Raw genomic sequence first — 20,460 nt, 5'->3', positions numbered from 1 at the left:
GGGATTGCATAACAGAGGCAACAACAATCCCCAGGGACCGTACTTGCCGCACAGCTACTTGCGCTCTCCATGCAGGGGATTTTTTTATTGGCAGTCTCCATTGCGGCAACTGGCACACATCTTGACCTACAGCAGCTCCGTATTGCCGTTGCCCCTCCACCTTGCTGCCTCAATCCACAGTGTATATAGCCGTATTTGTAGCATGGCAGATGCAGGTGGATATGGACCACATGCACTGCACTGCGGAAAATCAAGAAGTCGACACACAATACACGAGGAGATCAATGACATCATTAAGAGGAGTCTTGCCTCTGCCCAGTGTCCAGCAGAGAGAGAGCCTCGGAATGTAAGACGTACCATCTCTGTTGGTTAAGCGGAAGCCGCTGCCACCCACGGGGGACACACAGTCAAACAAGTCTAGGGAAATACAACTTCCTTCCTCAAGTGACGACTGCTGATGATACATGATGATACATAATGAAATACATAATGAAATTACATAATGAAATACATAATGAAATACATAATGAAAACAGAATACATAATGATACATAATGAAATCAATCATGATGATACATAATGAAATACTGTTATTAACGTTGGTGACACGTATACTGAGATATAGTTACAACATAGTGTTGTAATGAGGTCATACTGCAATGATGCAGTAGTGTTGTTATGCTGTCATTCTCCCATGCTGTAATGCTGCTCCCATGCCTTAATTCAGTAATGCTGCAAAGTTGTAATGCTGTTATGTTGTAACTCTGTAATGCTGTAACTCTGTAATGCTGTCATGTTATAACTCTGTAATGCTGTTATGCTGTAACCCTATAATGCTGTTATGCTGTAACTCTGTAATGCTGTCATGTTATAAATCTGTAATGCTGTTATGCTGTAACCCTGTAATGCTGTTATGCTGTAACTCTGTAATGCTGTAACTCTGTAATGCTGTCATGCTCCCATTCCGTAATACCGTAATGATGTAATGCTCTCATGCATCTGTGCTGTAATGCTCTCATGCTGTACGTCTGTAATGTAATATGTCGTAATACTGTAATGATTTTATGCTCCCACACTGTAATGCTGATAGGCTACAGTGCTTATTTTTCTTAACGTTGCCATACAGTCATGCTACAATGCTGTAAGCTTTCAGTGCTATCATGCTGCCATGCTGTAATGTTGCTAGGTTAAGATGCTGCCATGCTGTAATGTTGCAATGTTAAGATGCTGCCATGCTGTAATGTTGCAAGGTTAATATGCTGTCATGCTGTAATATTGCTAGGTTAAGATGCTGCCATGCTGCAATGCTGCCATGCTGTAATGTTGCTAGGTTAAGATTCTGCCATGCTGCAATGCTGCCATGCTGTAATGTTGCTAGGTTAAGATTCTGCCATGCTGCAATGCTGCGGCACCTCCGTAATTAATATGTTAAACCAATTCATGTACCCAGCAACGCGACAAGCGATGCATTTCAACGCGTTAATTGCCTAATTAAATCCTCAGCGTAATCTCCCGATTATATCAACTTAATTGTGAAATGAACATCATTTATTTAAGTCCTCATTAAATCCTGGTTTCCCCGAGGGCTGGCGAGATGTTGTTTTGTTTAGGAATGTCTTTGTTTGTCGGTGTTTCTTATGTGTTGATTTGTTTATCATATTTTCTTGTAAGCGGTGTTGTGTCCTTGTTTCTTGTTCTTCTATTGCTTCCTTGTTATTAAGTTATTCTTGCTTTGTTTTGGCTTGTTGTGCTAAGTTAGGATTGTTTTGTCTTTATAATTTTCTTATTGTTTTATGCTTCATCCTTGTTCTATGTGTTATTATGTTGTGCTTCTTCCTTGTTCTCTATCAATGATGTTCACTCTTATTATTCTTCTTCCTCTACGTTTCTTGAAAAAACTTTTCAAATTATTTATGTTACCGATAAAACTACCAATTTATACTGTCATTTGCAGCAGTAACAGTAACAGGAGCAGCAGTAACAGCAGCAAGAGCAACAGTAACATAAACAGCAGCAACAGTAACAGCAGCAGCAGCAGTAACAGCTGCAGCAGCAGTAAACGGGCGACTAAAGGAGATAAACTCTGAGACATTATCCAAAGTTTGCCGCATCAAGAAGGAGGTGGCGCTCAAGGTGTCGCTTGTGAGCACGCTGAGGTGGAGGTGGCGCTCAAGGTGTCGCTTGTGAGCACGCTGAGGTGGAGGTGGCGCTCAAGGTGTTACTTGTGAGCACGTTCAACTAAAGCCACTACTCAGTCACATCAGGAGAAAAACTGCAGTGAAGGAACAGGCGATGAAACTTAGAACGGGTGAGGACAGGTACACAGAGAATGACAAAGAGGTGTGTGAGGAATTCAACAAGAGGTTCCAGGAGGTCTTTACAATAGAACAAGGAGAGGTCACGGCGCTAGGAGAAGTGACCGTGATATATATATATATATATATATATATATATATATATATATATATATATATATATATATATATATATACATTCCTCTCCCTGGAATGACCTGAAACATCCCAGTGTGGGCCCGAGATTGCAATGTCACTGAGCTTACGATCGGAAAATTGGGTTATCTCACTTGTAAAAAAAAAATTAAACTAGGTCATAAAAAAATGCGATTTAGCAAATGTAATATACTTTGACTGTAATGAATATTTTTTGAAGCCTCATTGTATTACAGTCGAGGGATTAATTTTTTTTTTTTTAGGGAAAGCTAAATTGTCAAATTATGTGGGGCAAAATAATCAATTTTTTTTTACAAATGGCAAAATAATATTTTTTTTTGTTACGAATGGCAAAATAAGTTTGTCTCCATATGGCAAAATATATTTGTTTGTAAATGGTAGATTAAATTGATCGTCAAACGGCAAAAATAAATTTGTGTACAAATGGACAAATAAATTTGTCTGCCTTTGACAGAATAAATTTGTTTGCATAAGGCAGAATATATTCGTTTAGGTGGAATATATTTTAGTATATTCTCAGTTCACATTTTCCTCATTATCTTCCGGGTTTTTCGTCCTCTAAGAAGTGAGAATTCAATGTTGTTTACATGTGGAGGTGCCTGTAATGTATGTGTTTTCAGGTAGCTGTTTATACTCAGTTGTTTGCTGACCAAACCAATAGATCAAAAGATGGAGTAAACAACGACGTTTCGGTCAAGTACCACCACACGACTTGATATAATGGTCCAGGACGGAGCGAAACAAGGTCGTTTCTTCTGATATGTTGTTTGGTCGTCCCTATCTTCAGCCTCGTTATAGCGAAGCATCGTCTGCATCCGCTTGTTTACAATGATTGTTTACAGGTTGGTATTTACATGTTTTGAAGAATAATCTCACTTGAAGTCAGCACTAGGCCCTATCTTATGCTAATGGTTTTTAATGTTATTTTGATACAAAAAAACAAAAAAATATGGAGATATATATATATAGAGAGAAAATGAGAGAGAGAGAGAGAGAGAGAGAGATAGAGAGAGAGAGAGAGAGAGAGAGAGAGAGAGAAGGAGACAGGAGAGAGAGAGAGAGAGAGAGAGAGAGAGAGAGAGAGAGAGAGAGAGGAGAGAGAGAGAGAGAGAGAGAGAGAGAGAGAGAGAGAGAGAGATAGAGAGAGAGAGAGAGAGAGAAGGAGACAGGAGAGAGAGAAAGAGAGATAGAGATAGAGAGAGAGAGAGAGAGAGAGAGAGAGAGAGAGAGAGAGAGAGAGAGAGAGAGAGAGAAAGAATATGACTCAGACGAAACAGACATGTTAGAGGCTTTCCTTCCTTCTAAAGCTCTTCCTTCCTACCTCTCCTTTCCTTCTTGCGTGAATGCAAGATGCAGCTTTCACAGGTCCCTTGATCTAATCTTTCCATAGCTTTCTCACCAAAAACAATCCCTCGCCCAGCTCTTCCCCTTTGACCAGTGTCTCGAAGCATATGGAGCATCTCAAAGTCGTCGCGAGTGCTTATAATACTTTGTCCTTAATAACGTATGAACAGGAAGCGATTGGGCTCTGCTCTTTCTATAGGTGAGTGGCAGGTATGTGATGTTGATCAACTGTAGGAGGATGTTTTTTTGCCTTTTACATCGTTGAGAGTCTTACTGATTAGATGTGATTCGATGTTCAAGAGTCGGAGAAGATCTTGCCTTTCGACCAATCATTAGTTCAATGAGGGCTTTTTTTTTTTTACTCTTTTTCAATGACTTTTTTTCAATGACTCTTTTTAAATGACTCAATGACTCAGTGAATTTCGATGACTCAATGACTCTTTTTCAACGACTCTTTTTAAGTGACTCAATGACTTTCAATGACTCTTTAAATGACTCAGTGACTCAATGACTCTTTTTAAATGACTCAATGACTTTCAATTACTCTTTTTAAATGACTCAATGACTTTCAATGACTCAATGACTCTTTTTCAACGACTCTTTTTAAGTGACTCAATGACTTTCAATGACTCAATGACTCTTTTTCAACGACTCTTTTTAAGTGACTCAATGACTTTCAATGACTCTTTAAATGACTCAATTGCTCAATGACTCTTTTTAAATGACTCAATGACTTTCAATTACTCTTTTTAAATGACTCAATGACTTTCAATGACTCTTTTTAAATGACTCAATGACTTTCAATGACTCTTTAAATGACTCAATGACTCAATGACTCTTTTTAAATGACTCAATGACTCTTTTAAATGACTCAATGACTTTCAATGACTCTTTAAATGACTCAATGACTTTCAATGACTCTTTTTAAATGACTCAATGACTTTCAATGACTCTTTTTAAATGACTCAATGACTCCTTTTAAATGACTCAATGACTTTCAATGACTCTTTTTAAATGACTCAATGACTTTCAATGACTCTTTTTAAATGACTCAATGACTCAATGACTCTTTTTCAATTACTTTTTTCGCTCACCTTTCATATCATATTTTCATTTGAAACTATGTATCGAACTGACTTTGCCACCTTCCTCCTCGTCTAGTCCATGTCATTCATTTACGACTCTTCGACTGGACAAGTTCTTTTTGGCATGTGTGTGTGTGTGACCCTCTGGTATTTCCAGTTTCCAATTATGTTCTCTCGTTCTACTGCTTCTGAATTTGAACACTATTTCTTATATATAATTTATCAATCCAGTCATCTTGTATGTTGTGATCATGTGTACCCTGATCCGGTACGGGAGCCGGTCGGCCGAGCGGACAGCACGCTGGACTTGTGATCCTTTGGTCCTGGGTTCGGTCCCAGGCGCCGGCGAGAAACAATAGGCAGAGTTTCTTTCACCCTATGCCCCTGTTACCAAGCAGTAAAATAGGTACCTGGGTGTTAGTCAGCTGTCACGGGCTGCTTCCTGGGGGTGGAGGCCTGGTCGAGGACCGCGCCGCGGGGACACTAAAGCCCCGAAATCATCTGAAGATAACCTCAAGATAACCCTAGTCTTTCTTTCCTTTAGTGTAGTAAAATCAAGTTATTTCGGTCTTTCTACGGAACTCAAGTCCCAATTGCTCAAGAATAATCATTCTTGATTGTGTTTGAACCCTTTTAAGTTTTGTTTCGTGTTTCTTTTGGTAGGGTTCCATGCCTGTGCAGCATAGTCAAGAATGGGTCTTACAAAGCATATATTCACAGCGTTCTGAAGGGATTTTTGTCCATGTTTTTGAAGAATAATCTCATAGGTGTCAACATGGCATATGTTGTTATTCTCATAACAACATATGAGAATATGTTGTTATGTTGTTATGTGTTCTTCAGTGTTATTCTCGTGCGTGGGTCTGGAGATGGACCTCCAGTTATGTCCACTTCTAAGATGTTTTCATTTTTTTTCAGAAGTTAGTAGTTGTCTTCCCTGTATCATGTATTGTATTCGAGGCGTTGTTTGCTCCGGTTCGTATATTCATAACCTTGCATTTGTCAAGGGATAAAGTCGAGGAACCATTTCTCAGACCATCTCTGGAGATTTGTCGATTTCATCTTGTAATACAATGTAGTCTCTCCTCAGTATGTGATTGTGTGTTATGTAAGTGTGGAATTACCGGACATTGTTTAGCTAACAGGAATTCCTTTCTTCCCCACTCCGTCAATTCTGTCTCCCTCCCTCCCTCCCTCTCAGTCTTCCTTCTCCCTCTCTTTATTCTCTCTCCCTCCCACCCTTTTCCATCTCTCTCACTCCCTCTCTCCCACACACACACACACACACACACACACACACACACACACACACACACACAAATACACATATATATATATATATATATATATATATATATATATATATATATATATATATATATATATATATATATATACGCTTTGTCACGAATGAGAAATATTTTGATTTAGCAGGTGGAAAGTCTCACCTGACAAACTTGACTGTCAAAGACTATGACAAAGTTACTAAAAGGAAACGAGACAGAGAAGGTTATGGGGTAGACTGCATTTTCCTAGGTTGTCGAAGAGCAGTTGATGGTGTTCCTTATGAACGACTTGGGGTTGAAAGAAGGTAATAGGGAAAATTCCCCATTTGCCTATTTAACGTGAATGATCTACTTGAGGGAGTGAGTTCACACGTGTTTGCTGACGATGCAGAGCTAACGAGGCAATTCATAACCCGAGGAGTCTGCAGAAGGTTGTTAGATAACCTTGGATGATAAACTTCAGGGAAACAAATGGTTGCAAGAATTCAATCCCAAAGAGTGTAAAATAATGAAGATGAGGGGAATGGGAAAAATGAGATCACCCAGTAAGCCACCACCATCACCCTGTAACTCACCCCATCACCCTGTAACTCACCCCATCACCCTGTAACTCACCCCATCACCCTGTAACTCACACCATCACCCTGTAACTCACCCCATCACCCTGTAACTCACACCATCACCCTGTAACTCGCCCCATCACCCTGTAACCCCACCACCATCACCCTGTAACTCACCCCATCACCCTGTAACTCACCCCATCACCCTGTAACCCCACCACCATCACCCTGTAACTCACCCCATCACCCTGTAACTCACCCCATCACCCTGTAACTCACCCCATCACCCTGTAACCCCACCACCATCACCCTGTAACTCACCCCATCACCCTGTAACCCCACCACCATCACCCTGTAACTCACCCCATCACCCTGTAACTCACCCCATCACCCTGTAACCCCACCACCACCACCTTCTAACTCCCCACTAATCAATAACCCTCTTCCTTCAACCTCTGACTCCTCCACCGTCACAATGGTGCAGTTTTCTAACAAATTTATTTGCAAAGCCTCGACAGGAACACTAAAAGCTCCTCGATCTCGACTTCACGAAATGTCACGAGCGAAGATTCAAGACCTCTCAAACTGGGCTTCGAAGTCCCAGTTCGGGGACTCCGAAGTCCCAGTTCGGGGACTCCGAAGCCACTTTACAACACCGTTGCACTCTGCACTGCAGACGAGGTCTGGAGCCGATAGCTCGTACAACATATTACTAAGCAAACAGGAATGCTCTCAGACTGGTTTAGTCTTGAGGTCGACGTACGTGTGTGTGTGTGTGTGTGTGTGTGTGTGTGTGTGTGTGTGTGTGTGTGTGTGTGTGTGTGTGTGTGTGTGTGTGTGTGTGTGTGTGTCTTTCTAACCGGAGGTTGTGTAATGCACTGACTCCTGATCTAATTTTCTCTAGTATTTATTAATGCATCAATTTTTCTTTCACACACACACACACACACACACACACACACACACACACACACACACACACACACACACACACACACACACACACACACACACGAAATAGCGGCAGATCGGATAGCGTTCCAGAGAGTCGTAGTCCGAAGGGCCCAGGTTCGATTCCCTGTCGAGGCAGTCACAAATATGCAGTTTCTTTTACTTTATGCTACTGTTCACCTAGTAGTAAATATGTACCCAAATGTCCACACCTGGAGACCTCACAACTGGTGTCCCTCAGCGCTGTGTCCACACCTACGTGTCCACACCTGGTGGCCCCACACCCACGTGTCCACACCTGGTGGCCCCACACCCACGTGTCCATACCTGGTGGCCCCACACCCACGTGTCCACACCTGGTGGCCCCACACCCACGTATCCACACCTGGTGACCCCACACCTACTTATCCACACCTGGTGGCCCCACACCTACGTGTCCACACCTGGTGAGCCCCACACCCACGTGTCCACACCTGGTGAGCCCCACACCTACGTGTCCACACCTGGTGAGCCCCACACCTACGTGTCCACACCTGGTGAGCCCCACACCTACGTGTCCACACCTGGTGAGCCCCACACCTACGTGTCCACACCTGGTGGCCCCACACCTGGTGAGCCCCACACCTACGTGTCCACACCTGGTGGCCCCACACCTGCCACTGCCTGTCATGAGGCAAGGCAGCCACTGCCCTCTTCACCTACTCTTCAACCCTTTTCTTCACTTCAGAACAAGTGGAATAACTCTTTTTAAACTTCTTAACAACTTGTTTCACTTTTCCTCACGTTTACGTAATGTTTACCGATGAATCTCTCTCTCTCTCTCTCTCTCTCTCTCTCTCTCTCTCTCTCTGTCTGTCTGTCTGTCTGTCTGTCTGTCTGTCTGTCTGTCTGTCTGTCTGTCTCTCTCTCTCTCTCTCTCTCTCTCTCTCTCTCTCTCTCTGTCTGTCTGTCTGTCTCTCTCTCTCTCTCTCTCTCTCTCTCTCTCTCTCTCTCTCTCTCTCTCTCTCTGTCTGTCTGTCTGTCTGTCTCTCTCTCTCTCTCTCTCTCTCTCTCTCTCTCTCTCTCTCTCTCTCTGTCTGTCTGTCTGTCTCTCTCTCTCTCTCTCTCTCTCTCTCTCTCTCTCTCTCTCTCTCTCTCTCTCTCTCTCTCTCTCTCTCCCCTCTCTGTCTGTCTGTCTGTCTGTCTGTCTGTCTCTCTCTCTCTCTCTCTCTCTCTCTCTCTCTCTCTCCCCTCTCTGTCTGTCTGTCTGTCTGTCTGTCTGTCTCTCTCTCTCTCTCTCTCTCTCTCTCTCTCTCTCTCTCTCTCTGTCTGTCTGTCTGTCTGTCTGTCTGTCTCTCTCTCTCTCTCTCTCTCTCTCTCTCTCTCTCTCTCTCTCTCTCTCTCTCTCTCTCGCTCTCTCTCTCTCTCTCAGTGGTCTTTTCCACGCCATAAACTATCCCACATCAATTTTTATTCTTCTACCTCTTCCAACTGTCTCCTGCCCCTTGCTATCTCTCCCTCCCACCTCTCACTCTCTGTTTTGCTACCATCCTGCTCTCACTCGAACACTCTCACCCTCTCCCAACCCCTTAGCACTCTCACTCTCATAGCCCTCCCTCACTCTCACTATCTCACCTCCCTGATGCTCATACTATCCCACCCTTCCTCCACACACTCTCTCACTCTCCACCCTACACACTCTCCCCCCATCCTCTTCCTCTCACTAACTCACTCTCACCCTAATTGTTTAACCATGACACTTGTGTCTTTCGAGGTAAGAGTTATTCCTCTTGTGTCGAGTGAGAGAAGGAGGTCCTCTTTTGGTGGAAATAACGGCGCTGATGTGTGTGTGTGAGAGAGAGAGAGAGAGAGAGAGAGAGAGAGAGAGAGAGAGAGAGAGAGAGAGAGAGAGAGAGAGAGAGAGAGAGAGAGAGAGAGACAGAGACAGAGAGAGACAGAGAGAGACAGAGAGACAGAGACAGAGAGACTGAGAGAGACAGAGACACACAGAGACAGAAAGAGACGTAGATGAATCAAAGAAACCAGACCAAATGTATATATATACATGACGGAAGATAAATAAAAACAAAGATAGGGCAGGAAGTGAAAGAACAGAAAAAAGAAACGGAGAGAAGAAAATAAAAAAGTCGAACAGGGAAACGGAGTGAAATATAACGTAACATGAAACAGACGACACTTTCAACTTTAAAAATTGTTCGAATTCTCAACTCAAAATTCGATATATATATATATATATATATATATATATATATATATATATATATATATATATATATATATATATATATATATATATATATAATTTTCCCGAACAACAAAAGCATTTTTATTTACCAAAGAGTCGATAGAGAAACTAGACATTACCATAACGTTACAACTAAGCCTGAAAGCCGGATGAGTGAGAGCCGGATGAGTGATAGCCGGATGAGTGACAGCCGGATGAGTGAATGAAGCCTATATCACTCAGTCAAGATGATATCTTGGGCCCCTGAGGGTGCCCAAGATATCATCTTGGGCAATCTTAACTCACCACACACTCAGATTGTTGAAAAGAATCTTCACAAATCGTCCTTAAAATTATATTAAGATTAATTTTAAACGTCTAAGATAAATAAAATTATACAAAACGAGATTAGGAGACCTTAGTTGGTCCTGTTATCCTCACAGTTGTGTCCAGATATCATGAGATATCATGAATTGTATCAGATATCAATTTCCTTGTGATTAGCGGGCGTCACTAGGACGATTGCGTCACAGGGACGATTGTGTCACAGGGACGATTGCGTCACAGGGATGATTGCGTCACAGGGACGAATGCGTCACAGGGACGATTGTTGCGTCACAGTCACCTGTGACGCAACAAATCCTAAAACACTTTAGGATTTATTTATTATAATTATTTATAAAATTACACAGCTATCTGCACTGATTCAACCATTCATATAATGTAAATATAATGTAAATAGTTTGTAAATAGACTGATTCATCCATTCACATTTACAAACTAGCACTAGTAATTTATAACCTTGCTTACTTGACTAATTAATAACATTCTAATTTAAGACTTTAATTACCTGACTTTGGGGTCTGCCTCCACGTCTTAACCCTAAGCACTTTGCTTATTTTTAATTTTGTTAATTATTTTTTATTTTAATTTATTTTTTTTATTTTTTTCCTTAAATTTGGGATTCCTGCTTGCTCTGCAATCAGTCCTCTTACAAAGAACGTCGCTTTTCGCTCGTAGGCGTTACATGAAGGACAAAAATTGTCGTACTAGAAAATGAAAGCGGCTCGCTAAAGTGACGTACTATTCCGTTTTCTGTTTTGGGTCCTCTGGAAGTTTAGGATAAGGACACTTTAAATGGACCGTTTTCTTTACGTTGGGGAAACCCTAGGAGGGTTTAGGAGAGGTTTTAAACCCTAGGAGGGTTTAGGAGAGGTTTTAAACCCTAGGAGGGTTTAGGAGAGGTTTTAAACCCTAGGAGGGTTTAGGAGAGGTTTTAAACCCTAGGAGGGTTTAGGAGAGGTTTTAAACCCTAGGAGGGTTTAGGAGAGGTTTTAAACCCTAGGAGGGTTAGGAGGACTGGTTGGATTGTGTGCAATTTGCAACCTTGCTTTATCCTCTAGATAATTGCACACATTGTGCATTGCGTCCAATTCTTTGTTGCAGGGCGGGTAGCAGCCCCTTCATGGTGGCGGGCTCACCATAGCCCGTGCTACTTGGAACTTTTTCTTCCAGGTAGCGAATCTTAAACAACAACAACAACCCTCATGTTTGGGTCGCTTAAACTACTGAAATGGTAAACGTTTTCTTTAATAACCAGCTCGGGTATTAAAGAAAACGTAATTCTTCATTCTTTCCTATGTTAATGGTGCTAAATTTTTATATAATTATGAATTTAAATCAACCAAACACACTTTCTAGTGTTAGTCTAATACAATCTATTTTAATATATAACCCCTTTGAGGTACCTGGTTGATACCTGGTTGATACCTGGTTGATGGGGTTCTGGGAGTTCTTCTACTCCCCAAGCCCGGCCCGAGGCCAGGCTTGACTTGTGAGAGTCTGGTCCACCAGGCTGTTGCTTGGAGCGGCCCGCAGGCCCGCATACCCACCACAGCCCGGCTGATCCGAAACTTCTCTTAGAAAACCGTCCAGTTTTCTCTTGAAGATGTCCACGGTTGTTCCGGCAATATTTCTTATAGTCGCCAACTATATATTAACACTAACAATATTCTAAAAAAAAATTTGGTAACTCTGGCCAGAATTTAAAAAATCATTTACGTATCTATTTACGAAACCTGTACATCTTTTCTTACTCTTCGGCGGCTTTGTTTACATATATTAAGCACTTTACTAGCATCGAAACTATCCATTCAAACATTATTATTACAAACAACCTCCTAATGCTTCAGAGGTCACAAACTGTTTAATCAATGTCAAAAAACCCGCCAAATATTGAGAAAAGATGTACAGGTTTCGTAAATAGATGCGTATTGAAGCTAGGTCCTTGATCTTAAATGGATGTGACGATCTGTATTACTGCCTAATTGTTTCTACACGATTCTTATATGCTGGCTGATACAATACCCGCATATTGCCACAACATTCCCCAATGCAGGAATTGTATTTGACTCACATGGATATGTTTGTATTTTTTCAGTGGAATGATGCATTCCACTTGGTTAAATTACTTAACATAATTTAAATTAAATTAAAATTAACGAACACCCCCCCCCTTCACAAACTAGTAAACTAGTACTAGCAAACTAGTAGCACCACAGTAGCAGTAGCTCCAAAGGGAGCCGGTCGGCCGAGCGGACAGCACACTGGACTTGTGACCCTGTGGTCCCGGGTTCGATCCCGGGCGCCGGCGAGAAACAATGGGCAGAGTTTCTTTCACCCTATGCCCCTGTTACCTAGCAGTAAAATAGGTACCTGGGTGTTAGTCAGCTGTCACGGGCTGCTTCCTGGGGGTGGAGGCCTGGTCGAGGACCGGGCCGCGGGGACACTAAAAAAGCCCCGAAATCATCTCAAGATAACCTCAAGAAGATAACCACCACTAGTAAACGACCCCCCCCCCCCACCCCCCTCCCCCGTCCCTAACAAGAAATTGCCGGGAAGGGAAGAGAACTATCAGGGGGAAAGCGCCAAGGCATTACGACTATATAGCACTGGGAAGGGGTCAGGATAAGGATTTGGGATGGGACGGGTAGGAAGGAAGGAATGGTATCCAACCACTTGGACGGTCGGGGGATTGAACGCCGACCTGCATGAAGCGAGACCGTCGCTCTACCATCCAGCCCAAGTGGTTGGAAACACTGTGTATTAGTGGTTTTAGGCCTACTTGGCTCTGACGTAGGCCTAGTATAGGCTCGTGCCAATTGCCTCAAGACTAACCTCTTTAAAACAACCAGTTGACGGGACAAATTACCCTACCCCCCCTCCCCCCTTGACTGAAAGGGGGCCAAGACCCAGTCAAGACTCCAGGATACTTACTCAAATTTGGTCTAATATTTCCAAAATTTTCTCCAAAATTGGCCAATTACCTTGTCTTCACCGGCATAGTTATGCCTCGTTAGTGCCGTAAATTAACCACCTTGTTAAAATTTCAAAACTTCTCTGAAACGACTCCCTCTTATATAATAATTTTTATTACTTCAAATTACACACCAAAAGTTTATTACCTTTTTTTTACCTGTGTAATATATCTCGGGTTAATAATCTTTCTGAAATGCATTCAAGAATAAATATGAAAGTATCTTGAAAACTAACATGTGTTCTATAGGTGTTTCTTATTGAACACCTGTGTTCTATAGGTGTTTCTTATTGAACACCTGTGTTCTATAGGTGTTTCTTATTGAACACCTGTGTTCTATAGGGGTTTCTTATTGAACACCTGTGTTCTATAGGGGTTTCTTATTGAACACCTGTGTTCTATAGGTGTTTCTTATTGAACACCTGTGTTCTATAGGTGTTTCTTATTGAACACCTGTGTTCTATAGGTGTTTCTTATTGAACACCTGTGTTCTATAGGTGTTTCTTATTGAACACCTGTGTTCTATAGGTGTTTCTTATTGAACACCTGTGTTCTATAGGTGTTTCTTATTGAACACCTGTGTTCTATAGGTGTTTCTTATTGAACACCTGTGTTCTATAGGTGTTTCTTATTGAACACCTGTGTTCTATAGGGGTTTCTTATTGAACACCTGTGTTCTATAGGTGTTTCTTATTGAACACCTGTGTTCTATAGGTGTTTCTTATTGAACACCTGTGTTCTATAGGGGTTTCTTATTGAACACCTGTGTTCTATAGGGGTTTCTTATTGAACACCTGTGTTCTATAGGTGTTTCTTATTGAACACCTGTGTTCTATAGGTGTTTCTTATTGAACACCTGTGTTCTATAGGTGTTTCTTATTGAACACCTGTGTTCTATAGGTGTTTCTTATTGAACACCTGTGTTCTATAGGTGTTTCTTATTAAACACCTGTGTTCTATAGGTGTTTCTTATTGAACACCTATAATTGTGGGTTCCAAACCATCCTCATATTATAGTCAAAATATCTGTTTCACCAAACATACAAAAATGGACTGTTTAGTCTCCGCAACAGTTAACGTAATATTTTTATTGATTTTAAAGCCTATATCTACCTCTGGAGGGTTATTAAGGCCCTATATCTACCTCTGGAGGGTTATTAAGGCCCTATATCTACCTCTGGAGGGTTATTAAGGCCTATATCTACCTCTGGAAGGTTATTAAGGCCCTATATCTACCTCTGGAAGGTTATTAAGGCCCTATATCTACCTCTGGAAGGTTATTAAGGCCTATATCTACCTCTGGAGGGTTATTAAGGCCTATATCTACCTCTGGAGGGTTATTAAGGCCTATATCTACCTCTGGAGGGTTATTAAGGCCTATATCTACCTCTGGAGGGTTATTAAGGCCCTATATCTACCTCTGGAGGGTTATTAAGGCCCTATATCTACCTCTGGAGGGTTATTAAGGCCTATATCTACCTCTGGAGGGTTATTAAGGCCTATATCTACCTCTGGAAGGTTATTAAGGCCTATATCTACCTCTGGAGGGTTATTAAGGCCTATATCTACCTCTGGAGGGTTATTAAGGCCCTATATCTACCTCTGGAGGGTTATTAAGTCCCTATATCTACCTCTGGAGGGTTATTAAGGCCTATATCTACCTCTGGAGGGTTATTAAGGCCCTATATCTACCTCTGGAGGGTTATTAAGGCCCTATATCTACCTCTGGAGGGTTATTAAGGCCCTATATCTACCTCTGGAGGGTTATTAAGGCCCTATATCTACCTCTGGAGGGTTATTAAGGCCTATATCTACCTCTGGAGGATTATTAAGGCCCTATATCTACCTCTGGAGGGTTATTAAGGCCCTATATCTACCTCTGGAGGGTTATTAAGGCCCTATATCTACCTCTGGAGGGTTATTAAGGCCCTATATCTACCTCTGGAGGGTTATTAAGGCCCTATATCTACCTCTGGAAGGTTATTAAAGCCCATATCTACCTCTGCAGGGTTATTAAGTCTTATATCTACCTCTGGAAGGTTATTAAGGCCCTATATCTACCTCTGGAGGGTTATTAAGGCCCTATATCTACCTCTGGAAGGTTATTAAGACCAATATTTACCTCTGGAGGGTTATTAAGGCCCTATATCTACCTCTGGAAGGTTATTAAGACCAATATTTACCTCTGGAGGGTTATTAAAGCCTATATCTACCTCTGGAAGGTTATTAAGACCAATATTTACCTCTGGAGGGTTATTAAGGCCCTATATCTACCTCTGGAAGGTTATTAAGACCAATATTTACCTCTGGAGGGTTATTAAGGCCCTATATCTACCTCTGGAAGGTTATTAAGACCAATATTTACCTCTGGAGGGTTATTAAAGCCTATATCAACCTTTAAAAGGTTTATAAGGCCACCACAAAGATTTACTGACCAGATAAGTTTATACTTTAGTCCTGAACCTATATATAGTCCAGTAAGATATATATATAGTCCAGTAAGATATATATATAGTCCAGTAAGATATATATATATAGTCCATACAGAGACATATATATAGTCCAGTAAGATATATATATATAGTCCATACAGAGACATATATATAGTCCAGTAAGATATATATATATAGTCCATACAGAGACATATATATAGTCCAGTAAGATATATATATATAGTCCATACAGAGACATATATATAGTCCAGTAAGATATATATATATAGTCCATACAGAGACATATATATAGTCCAGTAAGATATATATATATAGTCCATACAGAGACATATATATAGTCCAGTAAGATATATATATATAGTCCATACAGAGACATATATATAGTCCAGTAAGATATATATATATAGTCCATACAGAGACATATATATAGTCCAGTAAGATATATATATATAGTCCATACAGAGACATATATATAGTCCAGTAAGATATATATATATATATAGTCCATACAGAAACATATATATAGTCCAGTATACTCTCCTGTGTATATTTATACGCTTCATACATTCCTTCAGCCTGAGACAGAAGGAGAAAATCGTATGAAATTAAGGAGACGAAGTTTCGGTCAGTCTTGGGCCCGAAATTCTTAATTCTATTATATATTTACCTTACCTTATATTTACCTATTATATATTTTACTGCTAGTTATCTAGCAGTAAAATAGGTACCTGGGTGTTAGTCAGCTGTCACGGACTGCTTCCTGGGGGTGGAGGCCTGGTCGAGGACCGGGCCGCGGGGACACTAAAAAGCCCCGAAATCGTCTCAAGATAACCTCAAGATATATTTGTAACGCCGTAGGGCTTCTTAGGGAGCTTATTTAGTCGTTCACACCTGGGGCTCAGTTTCTCAGGCTCGTGAGCACCTGGAGCTCACTTCCTCAGACTCGTGAGCACCTGGGCTCACTTTCTCAGACTCGTGAGCACCTGGGCTCACTTCCTCAGTCTCGTGAGCACCGGGGGTTTACTTCCTTAGACTCTTGAGTACCTGGGGCTCACTTTCTCAGACTCGTGAGCACCTGGGCTCACTTCCTCAGACTCGTGAGCACCGGGGGTTTACTTCCTCAGACTCGTGAGCACCTGGGCTCACTTCCTCAGACTCGTGAGCACCTGGGCTCACTTTCTCAGACTCGTGAGCACCTGGGCTCACTTCCTCAGTCTCGTGAGCACCGGGGGTTTACTTCCTTAGACTCTTGAGTACCTGGGGCTCACTTTCTCAGACTCGTGAGCACCTGGGCTCACTTCCTCAGACTCGTGAGCACCGGGGGTTTACTTCCTCAGACTCGTGAGCACCTGGGCTCACATCCCCCAATCCTCAATGGCTTATGCTTAATAATATCATACAATCCATTACTGAAACAGTAATAATATATTCTACTATCCTATATTAGAATATATTATCTAATATTTTGCCAATGTATAAAACATGGTGATAAAGAGGACCCCCTAAGCTACAGACAGGTCCTATTAAAAAGGGCATTTAAATAAACGCCGGAATAGAGCCATTGGCCTAAACATCCGAAGGACAATCACTTGCACACACAAACAATTCTGTGATTTTTTAATTTCTCAATACTGGTGATTGTATATGGGTTCCCATGACTTAATTGTTGAAAGGCCATCCACTGAAATCCCAGTTTCAGAGATTACATTTACTTCAGTTTCACGAAAACTTAAAAAAAGCAATTTTCTAATGAATGGCTAATTTGTAAATAAGATGAAAGGATGCGATGTGGCCATTTAATGTTAATGGCCGAGAGAGACTTCTTTTCTGAAAGGAAAATGTGGACAACAGTCTGAAAAAAGCTGTGAAATAATGCATAAATCTATGTCCTAAAAAGATTAGTACTGGCATTTTTCCATTACTGTATTATACATCTGTTGTATAGTACCTGCAACTAAAGAAATAAATCATAAGGAATATAATCAAATTCAAAATCATTGAAAAAAATAACATTGACAAAAATTAAATAGCAAGAAAGATTTGAAGCTCTAAACATATCAGTCATTTATTTAGAGATAATATGATATAATTGCAATATTCAGATTTGAAAATAAAACAAAGATTAGGAGAAAGAAAAGAGTAGATAATTTGTGGAACCCAAAAAAATAAGAATATCTAGAGGTCATGGTTGTAAATAACAGCAGAAAACATGCAGAAAACGTAGCAGGAAATACTTTTCTAAACCACAGTTAAGAATGACATAAATAACCTCCTAGAGAGGGAAAGGGAGGGGACAGGGAAAGGGAGGGGACAGGGAAAGGGAGGGGACAGGGAAAGGGAGGGGAGAGGGAAAGGGAGGGGACTGAAACCACTGTGAACTCTGGTAAAATCATTTGTGGCAAGAAAACATGACACTGTGAGCATAACTCTACTGGTAACCATGCAATCTCTGCCACACTCAAGAGTGAAAGGTCTCATTATGCACTCCCTGCCACAATTAAGAGTGCTAAGCCCCACTATGGACTCACTGCCTTAAGAGGAAAACCATCGAAAGAAATCTATACTACAAGGATCCCAAGAACCAGAGAAGACAGTGAACAGGAGGCGGGAAAGGAAGAGGAGGAGGATGAGTAGACAGAAGAATAGACGGAGGAGAAGAATCAGGAGGAAGTGGATGAAGATTAGAATCAAAACAATCACCAGATACTCAGTCCCACATGAAAACAAATGATAGCAACTTCTACATGTTTTTGCCTGAGAGATATTGCTCAATTGTCCACAAACTGGTTCAATATTTTCAAGGCTCCAAGATGTGTGTCTTATGCTTCTTGAATTTCCATTCAAAGGAAGAACTTGGGTCACACTCTGGGGGGAAGGTGTCAGATGCAAGAAAAAATCTTGGCGTCTTAACCAATGATTAAGAAATAACGTGCAGAGGGAAGTATCTTTATAAAATATTAAGTCATATTTCAATCAACGCCTCGAAAGCTTTAGTATGAATTATCAAACTACTAAATCGAAACATCAATTTATGCACAACATCACTTATATATGTACCCTTTGTGATGTCACTTGGCATATTTAGAGGCATCAGTTTCAGGAATCAGAAGACTACAGGATACTCTGAAGCAGGAATCAGATGTTACTTTTTTCCTGACTGAATGTTGATATCTAGATCAGTTATCCCCTTCTATGACATTTTCACATCTCTTGTCCTTCGCTAAAATAAATCCTCTGCGGTTGCTGACATTCACTTGTTTCTTTTCCTACGTCAAAGTTCTGTTTTTTTTGTCATTAGCTCTGAGGAGAACATCCCAATTGGCTGGTAGTGTGGTTATGTGGTGGGACCTCTGCTGTATTAACCATTGTTGTGTGGTTGGTAGGCGTGAGGCCAGCTAGTGTGTGTGTGTGTGTGTGTGTGTGTGTGTGTGTGTGTGTGTGTGTGTGTGTGTGTGTGTGTGTGTGTATGTGTGTGGGTCGTTTCGTGGGCGGAGGATCTATAAAAAGGCTCAACAAACCGCTTTGGGAAAGAATTGTTGGTGAATGCCTTTTAGGTTAAAGCCACTTTTGTTTAGTTCTTTATAATCGACACTTTAATGAAGACTAGATAAATGTTTTTGTGTGAATTCTATTGCACTTCTCAGGCCTCCTGTTGCACCTCTCAGATCTCCTGTTGCACCTCTCAGACCTCCTGTTGCACTTCTCAGACCTCCTGTTGCCCCTCTCAGACCTCCTGTTGGACCTCTCAGGCCTCCTGTTGCCCCTCTCAGACTTCCTGTTGCACCTCTCAGATCTCCTGTTGCACCTCTCAGACCTCCTGTTGCACCTCTCAGACCTCCTGTTGCACCTCTCAGACCTCCTGTTGCACCTCTCAGACCTCCTGTTGCACCTCTCAGGCCTCCTGTTGCTCCTCTCAGACCATCCTGTTGCACCTCTCAGACCTCCTGTTGCACCTCTCAGACCTCCTGTTGCACCTCTCAGGCCTCCTGTTGCTCCTCTCAGACCATCCTGTTGCACCTCTCAGGCCTCCTGTTGCACCTCTCAGACCTTCCTGTTGCACCTCTCAGACCTCCTGTTGCACCTCTCAGACCCTCCTGTTGCACATCTCAGGCCTCCTGGGGGCCTGAGAGACAAAAGGTAGAGAGATGAGGGCGGGGAGGGAGTGAAAGATCGCGAAAAAAGAGCGAATAGAGAACAGACTGAAAGTGTCGAGAATAGAAGTAGAATGAGAAATGAGTCAAAGAAAGGAGGCAAATAGCTATCAGAACTAACTAAAACAATGACATCAGAGGGGGGTAAAGGAGGGAAAGGGGAAGGGGGGGCAAGGGGCAGTAATTTGGGAAAGGGGGGGTTATAGTCATATAGAGGAGATATTCATATAGAGGAGATATGGTATAATTACTCGAGTGTGTCAGAGGCAGAGAAGAGAAGCTCCTCCATCAGCAGCTGTAAGAGGATCACCACTCCCCCCCCACACCCTCACCCAGGCCTCGACAATTTGCATTTATATGAAGCCAGTACAAAGCAAATGTCGCCTCGTTTCATTTTAATAGGCAACAGACGATGTTTTGATGCCAGATGTTGCGCGATACCGCGACTCGCTTAAACGAATATACACACACGCGCGGGTCAAAGACCTGCTTCTAATACGACACTTTACTAAATACACAGCAAAATCTTACGAAGGATGAAGGAATATTATGAGAATGTTTTCCTGTGTCGCTATATGTCTGTTGAGGGGTCCAGACGCCCGGGGCTAGCCTTACTCAA

The 20,460-nt window shown here is 41.8% G+C and overlaps 1 protein-coding gene across 1 annotated transcript in view; it reads left to right on the top strand.

The window, feature by feature from the left end:
• Positions 1-7,899: 7,899 nt before the first annotated feature.
• The window catches only part of LOC123751152 (uncharacterized protein C6orf132 homolog), a 34,686-nt gene continuing 22,125 nt past the window's right edge, over positions 7,900-20,460 (top strand). The window contains exons 1-2 of the mRNA XM_069300888.1: positions 7,900-8,375; positions 19,335-19,827. Coding sequence (XP_069156989.1) covers positions 7,900-8,375; positions 19,335-19,827 — 969 coding nt within the window. The remainder of the gene's footprint in view (positions 8,376-19,334; positions 19,828-20,460) is intronic.

Source organism: Procambarus clarkii, chromosome 45 (genome assembly GCF_040958095.1).
Source record: "Procambarus clarkii isolate CNS0578487 chromosome 45, FALCON_Pclarkii_2.0, whole genome shotgun sequence".
Taxonomy (NCBI): Eukaryota; Metazoa; Arthropoda; class Malacostraca; order Decapoda; family Cambaridae; genus Procambarus; species Procambarus clarkii.
This window is presented reverse-complemented; position numbering and strand designations above follow the sequence as displayed.